This window comes from Alternaria novae-zelandiae, assembly GCF_023758075.1.
Source record: "Alternaria novae-zelandiae strain BMP 2774 chromosome Unknown scaffold_1, whole genome shotgun sequence".
NCBI lineage: Eukaryota > Fungi > Ascomycota > Dothideomycetes > Pleosporales > Pleosporaceae > Alternaria > Alternaria novae-zelandiae.
In genome coordinates, this window is record NW_026056961.1 from 249,791 (window position 1) to 266,787 (window position 16,997).

At 52.4% G+C, this 16,997-nt stretch overlaps 7 protein-coding genes across 7 annotated transcripts; 4 read left to right on the forward strand and 3 right to left on the reverse strand.

Annotated features, from left to right (window-relative positions):
- Positions 1-243: 243 nt before the first annotated feature.
- J4E88_000070 (uncharacterized protein) lies at positions 244-4,266 on the forward strand (the record flags this gene model as incomplete). The annotated part of the gene is made up of 3 exons (XM_049393751.1): positions 244-1,426; positions 1,618-4,143; positions 4,199-4,266. 3 exons carry the CDS (start codon positions 244-246, stop codon positions 4,264-4,266), a joined length of 3,777 nt encoding a protein of 1,258 aa, XP_049259580.1.
- Positions 4,267-4,464: 198 nt separating this feature from the next.
- On the reverse strand, positions 4,465-5,992 carry J4E88_000071 (uncharacterized protein; the record flags this gene model as incomplete). Its single annotated transcript, XM_049393752.1, has 2 exons — positions 4,465-4,924; positions 5,004-5,992. The coding sequence occupies 2 exons, from the start codon at positions 5,990-5,992 to the stop codon at positions 4,465-4,467; spliced, it is 1,449 nt and encodes a 482-aa protein (XP_049259581.1).
- An 821-nt stretch (positions 5,993-6,813) lies between these two features.
- On the forward strand, positions 6,814-7,972 carry J4E88_000072 (uncharacterized protein; the record flags this gene model as incomplete). Its single annotated transcript, XM_049393753.1, has 2 exons — positions 6,814-6,863; positions 6,913-7,972. 2 exons carry the CDS (start codon positions 6,814-6,816, stop codon positions 7,970-7,972), a joined length of 1,110 nt encoding a protein of 369 aa, XP_049259582.1.
- A 1,305-nt stretch (positions 7,973-9,277) lies between these two features.
- On the reverse strand, positions 9,278-11,138 carry J4E88_000073 (uncharacterized protein; the record flags this gene model as incomplete). Its single annotated transcript, XM_049393754.1, has 4 exons — positions 9,278-9,443; positions 9,481-9,626; positions 9,798-10,650; positions 10,699-11,138. 4 exons carry the CDS (start codon positions 11,136-11,138, stop codon positions 9,278-9,280), a joined length of 1,605 nt encoding a protein of 534 aa, XP_049259583.1.
- Positions 11,139-11,357: 219 nt separating this feature from the next.
- J4E88_000074 (uncharacterized protein) lies at positions 11,358-12,469 on the reverse strand (the record flags this gene model as incomplete). The annotated part of the gene is made up of 2 exons (XM_049393755.1): positions 11,358-12,242; positions 12,305-12,469. 2 exons carry the CDS (start codon positions 12,467-12,469, stop codon positions 11,358-11,360), a joined length of 1,050 nt encoding a protein of 349 aa, XP_049259584.1.
- A 657-nt stretch (positions 12,470-13,126) lies between these two features.
- Positions 13,127-14,549, forward strand: J4E88_000075 (uncharacterized protein; the record flags this gene model as incomplete). The annotated part of the gene is made up of 5 exons (XM_049393756.1): positions 13,127-13,355; positions 13,408-13,475; positions 13,529-13,765; positions 13,815-13,951; positions 14,006-14,549. The coding sequence occupies 5 exons, from the start codon at positions 13,127-13,129 to the stop codon at positions 14,547-14,549; spliced, it is 1,215 nt and encodes a 404-aa protein (XP_049259585.1).
- An 834-nt stretch (positions 14,550-15,383) lies between these two features.
- On the forward strand, positions 15,384-16,393 carry J4E88_000076 (uncharacterized protein; the record flags this gene model as incomplete). The annotated part of the gene is made up of 2 exons (XM_049393757.1): positions 15,384-15,459; positions 15,510-16,393. 2 exons carry the CDS (start codon positions 15,384-15,386, stop codon positions 16,391-16,393), a joined length of 960 nt encoding a protein of 319 aa, XP_049259586.1.
- Positions 16,394-16,997: the final 604 nt, after the last annotated feature.

The following is a 16,997-nucleotide window of genomic DNA, read 5'->3' on the forward strand; positions in this document are numbered from 1 at the left end:
GCAAAATGTGACTGGTGTCGACCCTGCGACGTGAACTCTAACAATGCAATTAGCAGAACTCCGCTCGACCTAATATCCACACGCGCGCGACTTGCTTACCTCTACTCATTTAATGAGAACAGGCATCCAGCGGTCAACTTTAAGGTCAGAATACCTACAACGGCTTGTCCACACCTCGCTTGAGGAGCGCACTACCAGGAAGGCCTATCACGCCCGCGCAAGATTCATTTGCCGTCAACCGACATGGCTACCGCTGCAGTACTAAGTCTCTTAGACGAACAAACCCGACAGGTAGCGTTTGGTGGCAGCCTGGCGAAAGTAAAAGCTGCATCAGGAATCGACATTGGCGCACTCGACATCTGCGTGCGACTCTTGCCCAGCGAAATCGCCGATGGAGAGAGTGGAAATACTCCACAACATGAGGAATTATGGAATACCGTGTTGGGCCGTCTAATCGACCAAAGGTCACCCGAGAGCCTCTACGAGATTGCCGAGATATGCTACACTCACGACTCGCATGCCGCATCTCTTCTCAATTCCAAAATCAAGCAAAGCCTTTTCACCCTAGCCACGGACCTATCGGCTGAACAAGCACATGTGGAAAGCGTCGAAACTGCAAGAGCCTATCTCGAATTTCTGAAATGCTCCTTTTGGGTACCGGCCGCGTCTTCGTACATGGTCGACTCGCAATCTCTCACTCTCCTTTCGAGCTTTGTCGGCGTCGAAGGGCTAGATGATACTGCACATGATACGCTGTCCGCTTTCTTTTCATTGCTGAAAAGCAAGAGAGAGAACTCACCCACCAATCTCGATGCAGTCGTTGATCAATCAATATGGAACCGTCTTGACGCACTCGACATGGCATGTTTCGCCGCTCGGTCTAGCAAGATATACAGGACCTGGTTCCAATGGATATCGCTCGCCGCTTCCGCTGGGCTCAAATTCACATGTGTGGGCAACGAAGAATACTGGAGAAAGCTCAGGTTAGGTCTTGTCAAAGGCCATGCGGATCAACGCAAATACTGCCTCGGTATCATCCGCCAGTCTTTTCTTGCCACTTCTGACCATATCGATACACCTACGATGAGATACGATGCTAGTGGCAAGGACCGGGAGCAGTACGATCTATATACGACCCTATTCGAGACCATCGTGCTTCATCGATATTCTGGCCAGGTCGAGGACTGCCTGAAATCTATGACGACGCTTCTTGGCTCTTCTTCAGCAACAAATCCTTCCCGAATTACTCCCGCCATGACGACAACTCTACTCACCGCAGCCTTGAACCCGCTGATACAGGAGAGCGTTAGGAAGATGATCGGCCGCTGGTATATGGACTTTGTTATCGAAGTAAGTTACTTGTCTTTCATCGTCATAGACGATATCGTTATCATCGTTATTGTACCATCTACGCAACAAGACAATAGTTCAGGGCGAAAGCCATGGCCTACTAGAGGCCGAGTATACCGATGCTAACTTTGACATGGCAGCGCCGGGGCGACTTGAGCGGCCACATAAACTTCCTATTCGAGGGATTTCTACCTTGGGCAACGGATGGTAGTCTCTTCACATCGACTCTTACTGCCACACGATCATCGACAACGTGCGCTCATGGAGACGCACTTGCTGCAGTCGTCTCTCGCTTTGTATCCGATACAGAAGAAAGCCCATCTTTTATCCCTTCGGTCGACTTTGCCGTCTCCGAAGTTGGAGTAGACAACCGGAATGGCCGTGCAATCGTGCTTGGTATAGTTCGTTACGTTCTGAACGCCGGCGGGAGAATGTTCCAACCAGCAATATTGTACCTGATGCATGGCCTCGTCAAAGGCCTGGAGACGCGATACGCGCGAGGGCCACCGCATCACAAGCTGGAGATGTCGGAAATTACCGAGATCCTCAGCTTGTCACGCTTGCCTGGGTTGCCTGAGGTAGCAAGCGACTTACACAGCATTCACTGTCAAAGGCTCTGCGATCTTCTTGATCCTGATCTACAGTCGAAAGCCGTACCAACTAGCGAAGTCCTGAGAGCCAAATGCCAAAAGTTGGAAGATCCAGTGGATCAGTCGGCGCTTCGATCGACCTTTGGCACCAGAGATGGCGGGCTACCCACTCTTCGGTCTTTCATCAAAGACCTCCGCGAATCGAAGCATAGCTGTATACAAGGTTCAGCCTTCGCGCCCGCTTGTAAGAGCGTGATCGAGCTCCTAGATCGTACTGAACCAGCCGACATCAACCCAGACGACTTGCACACCGTGTTGGCAGCGTTGTGGGAAGAGGCTGAGATTCGCGACTTCATCAGACCATTTGCTATACAACTACCTTCCCTACTATTCCATCCGACATGCATAATTGTCAGTGTTGAGGAGGGGTTGAATCACTTCCCTAATTGGTGCGACATCAATACTCTGCTCTCGGTAGCCATGAAACGCCTTATGAAGCTGTCCAAGGGACGGTCCTACATTCTTGCAGTACTTGCTCGATCGCTACGCAAAGCTGTGTTTGCACACCCAAGTGCGATCAGATCAACGCGGGGAGGCCTTCCCTTCGACGACTACATTCTTGATTTCATCAATAATCCAGCATCCATCGGAACAGAGTTTTTGTTTGAGGTTGTCGCTGCCGACAAGCTTCAGCAATACCTGCCGCATCGAACATATGCATCCTACTACGGTATGCGAGAATGGCATGCATACGCAGCTGTCATAGATATCCTACACCGTATCCCGAATGACCCATATAGCTCATACCCAGAGACTGCTCAGAATATACTGGATGAGTTGGAATTACCCTGGGGGGATCAGAAACCACCAGTCGCAGTCAAATGTCCATGGAAGAACACTTTTCAACTGCAGGCAATGCTATTGATGAGTCACTACTGTGCGACTGACATAGGGGTGGAGAGTCATCTCGATTATTTCACTCGTGCCTTAGTGGTAGAATCATGGCCACGATACCGCTACCTGCTCGAATGGGCCATAGCTCGCATTTACCGTCGGTTCCCGGAATTTTCTACGCGTCTCTTGATAGAGCTAGGAAATCTGGAAGAGTATAGCCCGATTCATATCGCCAGTCTGATCAAGATTGGTCTTCTAGTCGCGCCATACGAAACCCAAGACTTTGCAGTAGAGTTGATCACACACCTGAACTCCTACTCTGCCAGCCCCAAAGTCCAGATCCGCCACGAAGCAAACTTTGCGTTTCCCATCGTGTTTGACATAGCTGTTGAGAAGGGTTGGAGGAGGATTACCGAGAATCCCGCTTTCAAAGGCATGGACGCTTTCATCCGCCGGCTGGACAAGTTCAACGCTTCTCCCTGGACAATAAGGACTCTAAAGGTCGATATCGAACAGGACTTTACCCTTACAGGCATCTTTCAAGGCCGATACCTGTCGATCGAGACACCGGAACCAGAGCTCGTCACACATGAAGACTTCGAGGCTCTCGAGCGTGATGATCAGTCTGATGGTTTCAACCCACCACCTGCACGCATAGCACTTGGGAACAAGATCAACCCCAGCTTTGACGTCGTTACACCAGCTACAACTGCCCCGGTACCCACCACCACCACTACCGCAGAACCGACGGGCCAAATCACCCTCCAAACCAAAGCCGGCATTGACCTTGACAACCTTCACCCACCTGGCGGCCCACCCAGCATGCAAAATGCCCGTCCCGCATCCGTCATGCTCGTCGCCTCTCTCATTGACAATCCCACCAACCTCGGTGGTCTCTCCCGCATATCCGAATCTTTCGGTCTCGAAGCCCTCTACATCGATGACCTTAAGAAAGTCGCGCACAAAGACTTCAAGGCTACGAGTGTGCGATCGGAGAAACATCTTGCTATCAATGAGCTGAAGGAGGTCGGCGTACCGGCGTTCTTACTAGATGCAAAGAGTAAAGGGTATGAGGTTGTGGGCATTGAGCAGACGGATCGGAGTGGCATATTGGGGACTGAGGATGGTAAGAATGATGTTGTGGACGGAGAGAAGATTGTGAGGGAGGCTAGAAGCCAGGATATTGGTACACTACCCAAGAAGTGCTGTCTTGTGCTAGGTAGTGAGAAAGAAGGTATTTCCGCGGAGGTGCTGGCTGTCATCGATCGCAATGTCGAGATCAAGACTGTGGGAGTTACCAGAAGTTTGAGTAAGTCTCATTCTTGTAGCCAACGTCAGCACCCTTTTACTAACGTTCTCAACAGACGTTCAAACCGCAGGTGGTATCGCACTTTACGAATGGTGGAGAGAATGGGGCGGCAGCAAAGCTTAAGCCACCACGCCAACCTAGGAAAAAGCTGAACAGCCTGGAGCCTACGTTGACGTTAGGTTACCTACTTTGCAAAGATTTGGGTCAATGTAGTCTGCAGACCTGTTCAGTTTTTTTCTTGTATGAGGTGCCACAACAAAAGAGAACCATGGTCCCACTCTAGAGACAGATCAAATGCTTCAACAGCAAACATCCACTGAATCACTCAAAAACCCTCTTCCACACCCACAAACTCCTACTATTCGTATAATGCTTCAACCCCTCCATCCCCCACTCCATGCCCACCCCACTCTCCTTATGCCCCCCAAACGGCACTCTTGGATCAACATCAAAATGCGAATTTACCCACACACTCCCCGCCTCCAACCTTCGTGCCATGCCCTCCGCGCGCGTGATGTCTTTACTCCACACCGATGCGCCAAGCCCCGTTCTGAGCGCGTTGGCGCGGTCGATGACGTCGTCTTCGTTGCTCCATTTGAGGAGTGGGACGATGGGACCGAAGGGCTCTTCTTGGACGATGCGGGAGTCTTCGGGTGGGTTGTCGATGATGGTGGGGGTGATGTAGTAGCCGTTTTGGGGGGTTGGGGTTATGGTGCCGGCGAGGGCGGGGGTCCAGTTTTGGAGGGGGATTTGGGCGTACATGTTTTGGACTTTGTCGAATCTGGGTTCTTTTGTTAGCTTTTGTGAGGAACGGAGGGTGAGTAGTGGGAGAAACAGATGGGAAGGGATGGATGGCTTACTGCATCTTGTTCTGCAACGGTCCTACTACAACGCCTTCTTCCGTCCCAGCACCAGTCTTGATGTTCTCCTTCGTAAACTCAACCATCTTATCTCGAAAAGAGTCGTAGATACTCTCATGGATGTAGATACGCTTCGTCAACATGCATATCTGACCCGAATTGAGGAAACTCAACGTCGCGATCTTAGGCAGACATTTATCGATATCCACGTCTTCACACACAATCGCTGCGTCGTTACCACCTAGCTCCAGCACATACCGCTTCAGTGTCTTCGCACAGGATGCTGCGACCAGCTTGCCTGTTGCTATCGAGCCTGTAAATGAGATCTTGTCGATACCAGGATGCTCTGTGATCCAAGGGCCAAGCCGATCATCCCCGCTGAGTACCTGCACGACGCCAGGAGGAAACACGGTCATGGCCAGCTCGCTAAGCTTGAGGTCGCAGTAGGGTGTGTACGGCGATGGCTTCATGATGAAAGTGTTTCCTGTGATGAGTGCTGGGCCCAATTTGCCTAGGCCTAGTAGGATAGGCCAGTTCCAGGGCACGATGCCGGCGCATACGCCGATGGGTGGATGGGTTGAGTAGATGGTCTTTTCATCGTCTTCTTGTAGGATCTCGTCTTTGATCTCCATAGTCGCGAAGGCGCGTAACCATGTTAGGCCGCAGTCCATCTCGGTTCGGGATAGCGATAGTGGCTTGCCCTGCTCCGAGGTGAGGAGTTGCTCCAGCTCATCGCGGTGGTGTTCTATCGTATCGGCGTACTTGAGGAGTAGATTTGCTCGCTCAGAGAAGGGGGTGGAGCTCCATGATTTGAACGCCTTGCGCGCTGCGTCTACGGCGGCATCGAGATCTTCTTTCCTGGCTACTGGCACTTCGTAGAGTGGTTGGCCGGTGGCTGGATTGATGGAATGTCGTGTTTCAGGAGTTGGGACGAGCTGGTTGTTGATGACATTGCCTCGGTAGGTCTTTGTATCAAGTTTGGAAGCCATCTGGAGTCGTTCTTGCTTGATGACCTTTCAGGATTCGGATTGACTTGCAGATAAGAATGCGCACCGCAACGGCATAGTTATACGCATAGCTAGATGCGGCCAAGTTCTGATAGCTGCGGTTGAAGTGGGGTTGACATCGTACAGACGCGGGGTAAGCATCACACTACGAGCTGTCATCGTTCGCATATGCTCGGTGACTGTCTGATTCGTAGAGTGTAGATTGTCTTTGCTTGGTGTTGGGCCATCGCGGTTCCAAGGGATTGATGACGCAGTGGGTCAGCGGTGCACGGATGCCAACAAAGGCGACGCGGGGATGCGACGCGTCTTCGATCACGCTCCAACCAACCCATCCACTTCATCACCAAGCCATCCTGCGGCACCACCCGTCTCTACGTTAGGCCACGCGCAAGGAGATGCCAGGCTCGACCTCACCGCCATGGAGATCTCGTGCGAGCCAGATGTCGGCTGAGGCATGCTTTCCCCGCCAAGCATCATGAAACGGCTATCAAACTCATCCTCTTCCGCACGACTCGACAAGACCCCTCCCTCGTTCTAAGATCGCCCAGCTGAGCCCAGCCGTCACTCGTTCTCTAGGGCCTGTCGGTTTCAATTAAGCTCATTGTCACCCCGCTTAAGCCTCTTCGAACAGGGCACAGAAGCTCGTACAAGCATTCAACCGCCGCAAGGTCGAACGCCAAGATGCATCTGTCACGACTGCTGAAACTGAGCTCCCCGTATTACCCGGGCTGGAAAGTAAAGATATAATGGCGATGGAGTCCTCAGTAAGGCGACAATGAATGGAACCTGACTATCTACTCAAAATGCCTTTCATGCACTCAAAAGGTGCTACTACGCTCGGTCATACTTTCCGGTGAGTACCATCATTGCTTCCAGATTCGCAAGGCTGAACCGCTAACCAGAGGTAGAAACTTCGATCAGACGATTATCACAGTCAAAGTCGGCGGAAAAGACTACGCCGAGTCTTTCAGCTGCCACCGCGAACTCCTCCGACGATGCTCCCCATACTTCAACACATGCTTGGAAGAGAAGAGCAACTCGCCCTACGAGAAGTCGGGAACTACGCTAGACCTCGACGACACAACCCCTGACGTGTTTGACGCGTTCATGCTATGGTTATACACAGGCTTCATACCACACCATCTCATCGAGGGAGGGAAGGAGGTCCACCCTCCGACTCATGCAGTCAGTGTCAATGGCGGCGACAGCTCGAGCACCACCGGTCAGGAGGAGGGCGATGATGTGGATACTGCGTCTTGGGGCATTGCTCTAGAGACCGACGATACGGAAGCGGACGCCGCGCCGGCCAACGCTGCCGCTGCAAGCAGCCCTGCACCCAGTGCCGAGAAAGTCCCTGGCGATGCTGAGCCCGAGAAGGCTGCCGTCGTACCGCCTCCACGAAACCCAGCTGAGAAGCCCGAGATACCCAAAGAGACGCTGTGCCCATGCTGCTCAAGACCATACAAGTGGAGAGGGCTGGAAGGCTTCTTAGAGCGCCGATTCATATCACTCTACGTCTTCGCACACCGCTACGCCATCCCGAAGCTACGTCGCGCCGTCATCCTTGCGTGGCAAACGAATGATGAGATCCTGCAAGTCATGCCCGATCACAGCAACGTCATCGCCGCCTACGAGAGCCTACCGCCAGACGCACCGCTGTGCCGATACTTCCTCGATATGTACTCCGTGTACTGGAACCCCGACCGCGACGACGAGCGCACGATAGCTTTACGCAGCCAGCTTCCGCAAGCATTTCTGTTCGAGCTGGTAACAATGTTGGCGAGGGGGGAGAGGCCAAAGATGGAGAAGGAATGGTGCGAGTTCCATGAGCACGAGAGTGAGGAGGAGAAGAAGGCCTGTTTGGATGACTTGGCCAAGGATCCTGTTGCGAGCAAAGCGCTCAGGCGGATCAAGGATAGCAAAGGCTGGAAGGGGCTGGTGCTCAAGAAGGGGAAGAGATGAGAGAATGAGGATCAACTGCATACGCATCATGGCATGGCGTTTCGGAGTCGCATAGCACTGGCATATCCCGGTTACACAATTAGCAACACTTATTCTCATCGCATTTACACTTCCGAATTGGCGAACGATATCCACATGTGCCTCCTCCTAAGCCGCTAACACTCGTGTTCTCCTCATCAGCAAGCTGAGGAATGCGGGGAAGCAACACGAGATCTCCTGATGGCATGAGAACTTATCACAAGATGTTCAATCCAGCCATCTTTGCTAAATTTACTCTGTGGCATCTTCCTAGCGATCGTCTTTTGGTCGCGCTGAATGAGGCGGCGAAAGCCATGGAATCGCTGCTTTCATTCGTGTGCATGGACTTTTTGCTTGGCATCTACGGACGTCTTGCAGTACGAGACCGCGAGGTCTCGTCAGACTGTGATGGCTCAGAGTTACGTATGAATATTATGTTAGCTGAGAAGACTTCGTATTGGTTCGGTCGTGAGCGTCGATGCGGCGTCGATGGTTCAACGCTGATACGGGATGCATGTCTTGGTAGTGATTAAGTGGCATGAGTAGAGCACGACACTGGAGAAGAACCCACACAGATGTGATAGGGTCTGTCGAGTATAAGAATGCTGTCCCACTCCGCTCAGCGTTACGCGACCACATCAAGCAAAGCAATACAATAAACCAACACCCACTTCAATCGACCATCTTCTCATCGAACTTGCATCACTCAGATTGCTAGACCCCATCATGAAGACATGTACCGTCACCATGATCGCTTCCTTCCTCGCTCTCGCCGCCGCTCTCTCTCCACCCTACGAACCCCCCTGCGACACATGCGTCCCCACTCCCGACAAGAACAAGTGCGACATCACCACCTCCTGCACCTACGTATGGGGCCACGATAACCCCCATACGCCTGGTCCAAATTATTGCGCCTGCCGCCATGGGTATCGTACGTCTCTTCCCAACCCCCATCACCAACTTTCCAGCCGCTATCCGCCATAACACATGGATAACACCTGCTAACATGGCCCAACAGGTGCGACAGGCTACGAGGCTAACGACTTCGAAGTCCAATGGCGTTTACCTTGGTATGGTACGCCGAACGGTGACCCGAGCCAGGAGGGTAGGGTGTTTGTGAAGCCCGGGGTGGAATGCAATACGCTTTGTGATGATTGATATCTTGGGAAGGATGGGTGTAAGGGTGTGCAGGTGAAGAAGTGGTGTATGTAAGAGAGAGTGGTAGTGATCACAATATGTACGATAAATTATGATGCGCATGTTTGTTGCTCTGACAATTTGAACATGTTATGCCTGGAGCTTGCGTTGCTCTTCGGCCTGAGCACGTAAGAGTCGTTGTAGTTTATCCTTCTCCATCTGTTCGGCCAGCTTCTTCCCCTCAGTCTCCACTTCACGAGCCTCAGCTCCCAGTAGCAGCCCTTCAAGCTTGTCGAGCATACGGGTATCACCTTTTCTGTTTATTGCTCGTTCTGCTTAGATCTACTATTGACCTGTCTAAGCTCAGCTTCCTAAACTGATCCGTTTCTAGTTCAGCTTCCTGGCGAAGAATAAGAAGTAGCTCAAGATGATCGAGTTCGGCTTGCTCGGCATACTTCTGTTCTGGCTCGCGTGCTCTCTGGCGGACCTCGGCGTGGTACTGATCTATTTGAGCTCGAAGGTTTGGAAACCGTTCATTCAATGATCCAAATGAATCCATGATATCATCCAACTTTTGATTTCTCTGCCGTTTGCGTGCCTCTACCTCAGACATTCCAGGCGGAAAGAGTCCAAGTCTATCAGTACGCTTTCTTTTGGAAACGAGTCGCACTCGTTTGAAGCTTCTCAAGTCCTCTTCCTCGCGCTCAGCAGGCTCATAAAAAGTTCGTTTTCGACTACCGACCTCCGTAAGTTCTGGTTGCAGGACAAAATCTCGAGTGTGCTGATCTTCAGCGGAAGGCGTGTTTCGGGGTGGAGATTCATCGTCCTGTATCACGGTGATCCTGCGAAAGAACATCTGACATTCTGTACATTGTATATCGGCATCATTGGAATGTGATGATGGGGTCCGGCATCCAGGACAGATTGCACTGCTGCTCTCGCCGACATCATCTTGGTTGAAGACGAAGCTCATCTCAATATGCTGCCCAGGCGAAAAAGCGCTTTGCCACGGCCGCGACTGCTCAATCTCTTTGCCAGTCTTTCTTATTTGTAATCCGTATTCTCGTTGCTTCATCTTCTTATATCCTTCCCTATCGTGAAAGCGCCCCTCGAGCACCGCATTGAAGGCATCCCAAGAAGTGATGAACTGTAGGTGTACAGGCGCGATGCGACCAATCGGGTCTTCCAGAATCACGGGGTCCTCAATAAGTCTTCGCTCTAAGTGGCTGGGAAGTGCAGACTCTAGGCGGATGACCGCGCGGTAGGTCGCGAAGTTTACCGCCATTACACCTCGCATCAGACCTTTGAGCTCAGCACCCAGCTGACGGATCCGATCGAATTTCAGTGCTTCCGAAACTTTAGCCAAGATTGAATTGCCGGCCTCGATTCTGCTGTTGGCGTTCTTGACACCATCTGCAAGGACGTTGAGTGATGTATTTTGTGAGAGGATGGTGGCGTGGCTTTCGACCTGAGCTGCGTCAAGCTTTGCGTTCATCTCTTTCCGATTAACGCTGAGAAGTGAACTATGCGATATCAGCATGGGGGTTCAACTAGCGATTCGCATCACTCACAAGTTTGCGGTCGCTAACAATGTCTGAAGCGATAAGCTAGCCCCTAGTATCTCAGCATGAAACTGCCCTAGTGCCTCCTTTTCTCCAATACGCCAGCGAACAGCCATCGCCATCTCTTTGATCTTGTTTGCACCATGGGTCTTATCGAACGTAGTCTGGTATCTTCGAAGTCGTGCTAGAAAGGCATCACCTAGGATACGACATCTCGCCACAGCTTGCTTTGACGTCTCGCAAAGATTACGCAATTCGGGTGTGGTGACTCCCTGTTGTATAACATGGTGATTCACTAGATTGATAGTGTCGTTCAAGGTTTTGATGGCCTGGACTGCAGCTCGATACTCAGCTTTGGACCCACGGGCCTCGTCGAGCGTCGCGATAAGATCTTTGGCCAACAAAGCAACCGAGATTATGTCACCAACGGCACCGAAAGTGATTGACATAGTGGGATAAAAATGAGAGGTCAAGGCACACTGGGTGGTGACATGAAAGGAAATATCTGTTGTTCTGAAGCTGCGCCTGACCCCGCTTGAGTGAAGTCGCACAAGATGGCTGAGTCGCTAAGCCTCCACGAGGCTCAGCCAGTAACATGTCACATATGCCACGCCACTTCATATCGCGACTGCCTGCCGATGCGGCACAGTTGCCAAGACCGCATCCTTCTAGTTCGACCTCACCTCACTCTGAGACGAGTAACCACTCTCAGTGTCCGACTTCTTGTCATCAGTACGCACCTTGAAGCGATCGGTCTTTTCATCAGCCCAGTGCGGGCGCGCATCGAACGCGAACTGCAGAATCTCGGGACGCTGGTAGTGGCCTGCCGCATCGATCCATACCTTTACCGACCCCATGTGCGAGAAGTCAATTTCACCCTGCACCAACTTCTCCTCTCCGCCCGTGTGCGGACCAGCGATGTACGAGCAGAACGGATGGAGGACAGAAGACCAACCGCCGCCAGCCTTGACGAGGTCCTGCTTTCCGAGGTTCTCTTCCATCCAGTCGAGGCACTGTTGGTCGACGTAGTTGGAAGCAGTGATGACGAAGACTTGGGCAGTGAGGGCATGGGCCTTCATCAACGCCTCGATCTGCGCATCGGCAACGGCTTCGAAGCCGGCCATGGTGGACAATGCCGGCCAAGCTCCCGCATGAATGTGCTGGTTCTGTGTGATGAGGGCCTGGCGCGCGCCGTTCATGGTATGCTCCCAACACGCGAGACCTCCGAGGTTGTACCCGAGCGACAATGGCCAGTTGCGCAATGTACTTCCGTTGCCCTGAGCCCACACCATGCGCTCGACATAGGTTGGCTGGAGCTTCCGATGAACACCGAGTATAGTGCCGTCGCTATCGATAATAACTTGCGAATTAAATAGTGTATAGCCGTTGGCGACACGTTCGCACACGCCCAGATTGATGGCTACACCGGTCCTGCGACAGGCATCCTGGATAGCACTCACATCCTCCCCATTCGGCTCCACCACAACGCTCTCTTCGGCGTATTTGGCCAAAGCAGCGACCTGCTTTAGGGGTGGGTAACATTCGATCCAGTACTGTGGTAATATTAGCCTGAGCCCCAGCATACAAAGTTTGAGATAACAGCCGATGCACATACAGGATAGCCAGGAATGAAGGTCTCGGGGAACACCAAGAGCTTGACATCATCTTTGGCAGCTTGTTCGATGAGGCGGATAGTCTTCTTGATGGTGGCAGCTTTGTCCATGAAGACGGGCGCAGCGTGGGCGGCAGCCACCTTGAACTTGGTTTCCTTGGGTGCCATCTTGTTGCAGTGCGATAATTGGGGTTCCTAATCGATGGATTGAGTCAAGACTGTCAGGCTGGTGAAACTGCGGAGAAGAGAGCTGTCGTGGACCCAGATTTCTTTGTTAAGGTTGCTTGCTACCTGCCAAGATCGCCGCTTCCGGTCGGTCACCGTACAACGGCGGCCGCTGCGGCACGTCGTTATCTCCCGCGTCGTGGAAAGGTCCGATTGCCCAACTGCCAGCCCTTCCCGGATTGCCAAACAATGCAACTGCACACGAAGATCGTTTGTCATCGGGCTAGTGCGCATCAGGTACCCGGCTCGTCACACCACGCGTTCTCGCAGCCAGGTGAGCCTATACTGATATGGCTAGCGTCGACTCCATTTCGCACCGAAACCGGCACTCTCCCCGAAAACACTGGCATTCACTCGTTGCACAATCGGTGCGATTACGCGGGAAACTCATCCGACTGGACATGTGATTGCACGGCCTTATGGGTTCACTGCAATAAATGCATGTCGTGACACAGAAAACCGCCGAGTGAATGGGGGTGCAAGACCCAAAAGCCTGCACGGCGATAATACAACTTGACCCTCTGCGTCAAGTAATGTTGTACCATTCTCTGACACTTTGCAAACCAAACTGCGTGATTCCGACGACAACCGGCTTTTGACATGGCGTTTGATTATTTTGCAAACCCCCCTCCGGGTCTCGACTTGAACGAATCCCGCACTGCTTCTAACAATGCTATCGGCGTTGTACTTTTCGTCCTTTCTCTCGTTTTCGTGGGCTTACGCCTCTACACTCGCCTGCACGTAAAGCGGGAGCCGCTGGGTCTAGATGATTATCTCATGTTTCTCGGTCTGGCGCTGAATGCGGGCAACCTAGCATGCTGCATTGCAGGTAAAGTAGTCGATCCCGTCAGACTAATCACGGATACTAACGTCCAGACTAGGCGGCTTCTACGGCCTTGGAAAGCACATATGGTCCTTGGGACCGTATGAGATGCGACAGATTACGATAGTACGTTGCGACTTCCAGAACCCCACAAGTATCGCAGTGCTGACCACAGTAAGATCACATTCGCATATGTCTTCATCTACGCATGGAGTGTGTGCATCATCAAGTTCTCCATTCTGGCGCTATACCGCCGCATATTTGGCCTCTCGTACTTTGGCTATTTCTGCATCGCTCTCACTACAGGTTATCTTATCACCAACCATATCGTCCTACCGCTCTACACTCGACCACTGCACTATTACTGGAACCAGTGGTACGGAGATAAAGGCGTGGTCCAGGTAGACGAGGCAAAGGTGAGAATACTCTAAGACCAAGCTGCAACAGCGACTGACCAAGATGTAGTTCTATCTCGGTGTCGGCATCATCAACCTTTTCGGAGATGTGTGCATCCTTACGATACCCATAGCGAGCGTGCTCAAGCTTCACATGGGACGGACCCAGAAGGTGGCAGTCTGTCTCACGTTCCTACTCGGTAGCTTGTACGTCGCAGCCCAACGTCAGTCCCTTCTACGGAGTCTCGCTAACAGGTACAGCGTCTGCTTTGCCTCGCTCTACCGCATCATTACCATTACCCACCTCGTCCAGTCGAAAGACATCAGCTGGGCAAAGAGCGACGTCTTCATATGGTCCTCCGTAGAACCCTCCATCGGCATCATTTCCGGATGCTTACCCACCCTGCGACCGCTCATGATGAAAGTGATCAACGCACTCTCCACCCGCCTGCCATCCTCCTTCAAGTCATCGCAGCACTCCGAATCATCCGGCCCCTCGCTGAACCCTCTCGAAACGATATCCAAGAAGCGCACACGCAAGATCAACCTGAAGGATACGTTGGGAGACACGATTAACAATGACACTCGGAGCCAGTGGGGCAAATCGCGATTGGATGAAGACGAAATGTGTCTCACGACAACGACTGTGCATGGGGAGTGCCCGGGTACTGCCCTGTGCAAAGAAGGCAGTGTGACCACCAGCGAGCTCTCGCAGAGTATGAGGAGAGAAAGAGGGATTACTATGACGAAAGAGTTCGCATGGGATGAGGGGACGCATGACCAAAGCCCAGACAACAAGGTCTAGCCAAGTAGTAAAGCGATCGCGCATTTCTCTCGGCTTTTGATCGTATCCGCACCGGGCAACAGGAACTGTACTTGGACCAATGTGAATACCCCATCAACGCCCAGTTCTACGCAGCCCGCTTCTGAAGAACCTCTACACAGCCCAATTCATCGGCAAGATTGAAAACCGTCCGGAAAGTGTTGCGTATTGGGATGCGACGCGTCGCGGCCATTGTAATCCCACTAATGCGACCAACGAGTTGGGTAGCGACCATGGCGGCAGTTTGCACCAGATCACGCGTACAGTCGAACTATCGTACGCGCTAGAGTGTCTGACAAACTCGGGTTAGGTGGTGAGAGACGGAGACGGCTTGGAAAGGAACGCGACGAATGCGACGGGACGGCACGCATAGCTGCACATGGGACGTGCTAGCGTGGCCGATCTATGAGCCAGCGCGACTGGGTAACACCTTGACAGCTCATGTAATGCATCCTACACCTTACTTTCGATCTAGATGGCCAGTGATCGTGACGTGAATTATGATAGGTGACTTTGTTCAGTCTTCGAGACTTGTGGCTGCCCAGGCGCAGCCATAGTTCCGTCTCATGGCCGAATGTGGTATAGCGTTTTTGCACTTTCGTCGATCATCCCGGCGTTTTGCACGTTGCGGCCACATATCTTCCCGGCGGAGATAGTCGTCGCAGCACCACCACCACCTTGAAGACGCGCCACAACAAGCCTGCCTTTTCGTCCGAATTGTAAAATGGCAATAGTGCGCCATGCATATAAGAGGCACTGTGCAACTGCAAAAACTGAGATGGCGACATCAACGCACCTAGCGACTGAAGCTTCAACATGCAAGGCTTCAAAGACTTCGACCCTGCAAAGGACATTCGAGACCTTTCCGGAAAAGTGATCTTGGTGACTGGAGGTGATTGAACTTCTTTCCCGTCGTTGACATTCTTCTGACAGTCATATTAGGCACCGCAGGATTGGGAGAAGAAAGTGTGCGAGCACTGGCGGCGCACAGTCCATTGCACATCTACTTCACAGGCCGCAATGCCGCTGCAGCGAATGCACTGATCGCCGACATCAAAGCCAAGCACCCAAAGGCGTCGCTGAGCTTCATCAAGATGGATCTTTCGTCCCTTCGCACAGTCAAAGAGGCCATCGCTCAAGACTTCAAACATGACCGCCTCGATATTCTGATGAACAACGCCGGTATCATTGCGAAACCAGCAGTCTTGAGTACCGATGGGTACGAGATTCAGTTCGCGACGAACCATCTCGGCCATGCGATGCTCACCAGAGAGCTGATGCCCATCTTGCTCGAGACCGCCAAAGAGCCCGGTGCAGACGTCCGTATCGTCAGCAACACGTCCGCCGGTTACGAGTTCCATCGCGCCATCAAAGGTGGCATTTCCTTCGATGAGCTGGAAGCTGGAAGCACGATGTCTCGAATGATGCTAGGCGCATGGATTCGTTATGGCCAGTCCAAACTCGCAAACATCCTCTTCGCAGCGGAGCTCGCGCGTCGGCATCCTGAGCTGACGTCTGTAGCCATCCACCCTGGACTTGTCAAGACAACCATGAATACCGAGATGGCCGGCTGGAGTAAGACGTTCGTCGATGTAACGTCGCGGATGTCGGGCGAGAAGTGGCTTGAGCCACATGAGGGCGTTTTGAATCAGCTTTGGTGTGCGGCCGGAGCGGAGAAAAGATCATTGCGCAATGGAGGATACTACACGCCTGTGGGCGTAGACTCGACGGAGAAACTGACGGTGGAGGCTAAAGACCAAGCTCTGGCGGGAGGTTTGTGGGAGTGGACGGAGAAATTGCTCCTGGAATATTGTCGTTGTGATTAAGTGCGTCAGTAGCGCTCTGGACGTGCGGATCATGAATCCCTTCCCATCGCCTTTCTAGCTCAGCCCTCTTGTCCCCATCGACAATAATGACTTTCTTGTCAAAGCCTCCAGTCCACGGTTTGAAGCCCACCACGCGGTTCAGTTCCGACACGGTTATCTCTACTGATAGTAAGAAAAAGGCCATTCGATAGGCTAGTAGTCTTAGGGCTAGGCTCTCGTTGTTCATGACATCTTCTTGGCTCATCACAGGACGCATGTTCTGCTGTATGAATCTTCCTTTCCACCCAAACCAGTCCAACTGCACAGTACTGATATGCGGGGCTCGCTCAGGTACAGTGGGTGTAAGGAGGTTCAACCCAAGTTTCCTAATCTGTTGACCAGGGCAACAGATATCAGCTATGTATTCGACGAGACCGGTAAAACTAGCTTTATCGAGAAGAATGTCGTGAAGCCGCTTCAAATAGAGAGCCGGCCTATCTCTGGTCTCGCGCACGTTTATGCCAATGAAAGCGATCGACTCCTTGCTTCGAGCTGGACAGCAGGTCCATGTGGGCCAGAGCTCTTTGTCGTTGACCATCATGACGTCGAGAAAGTACGCCGTCGG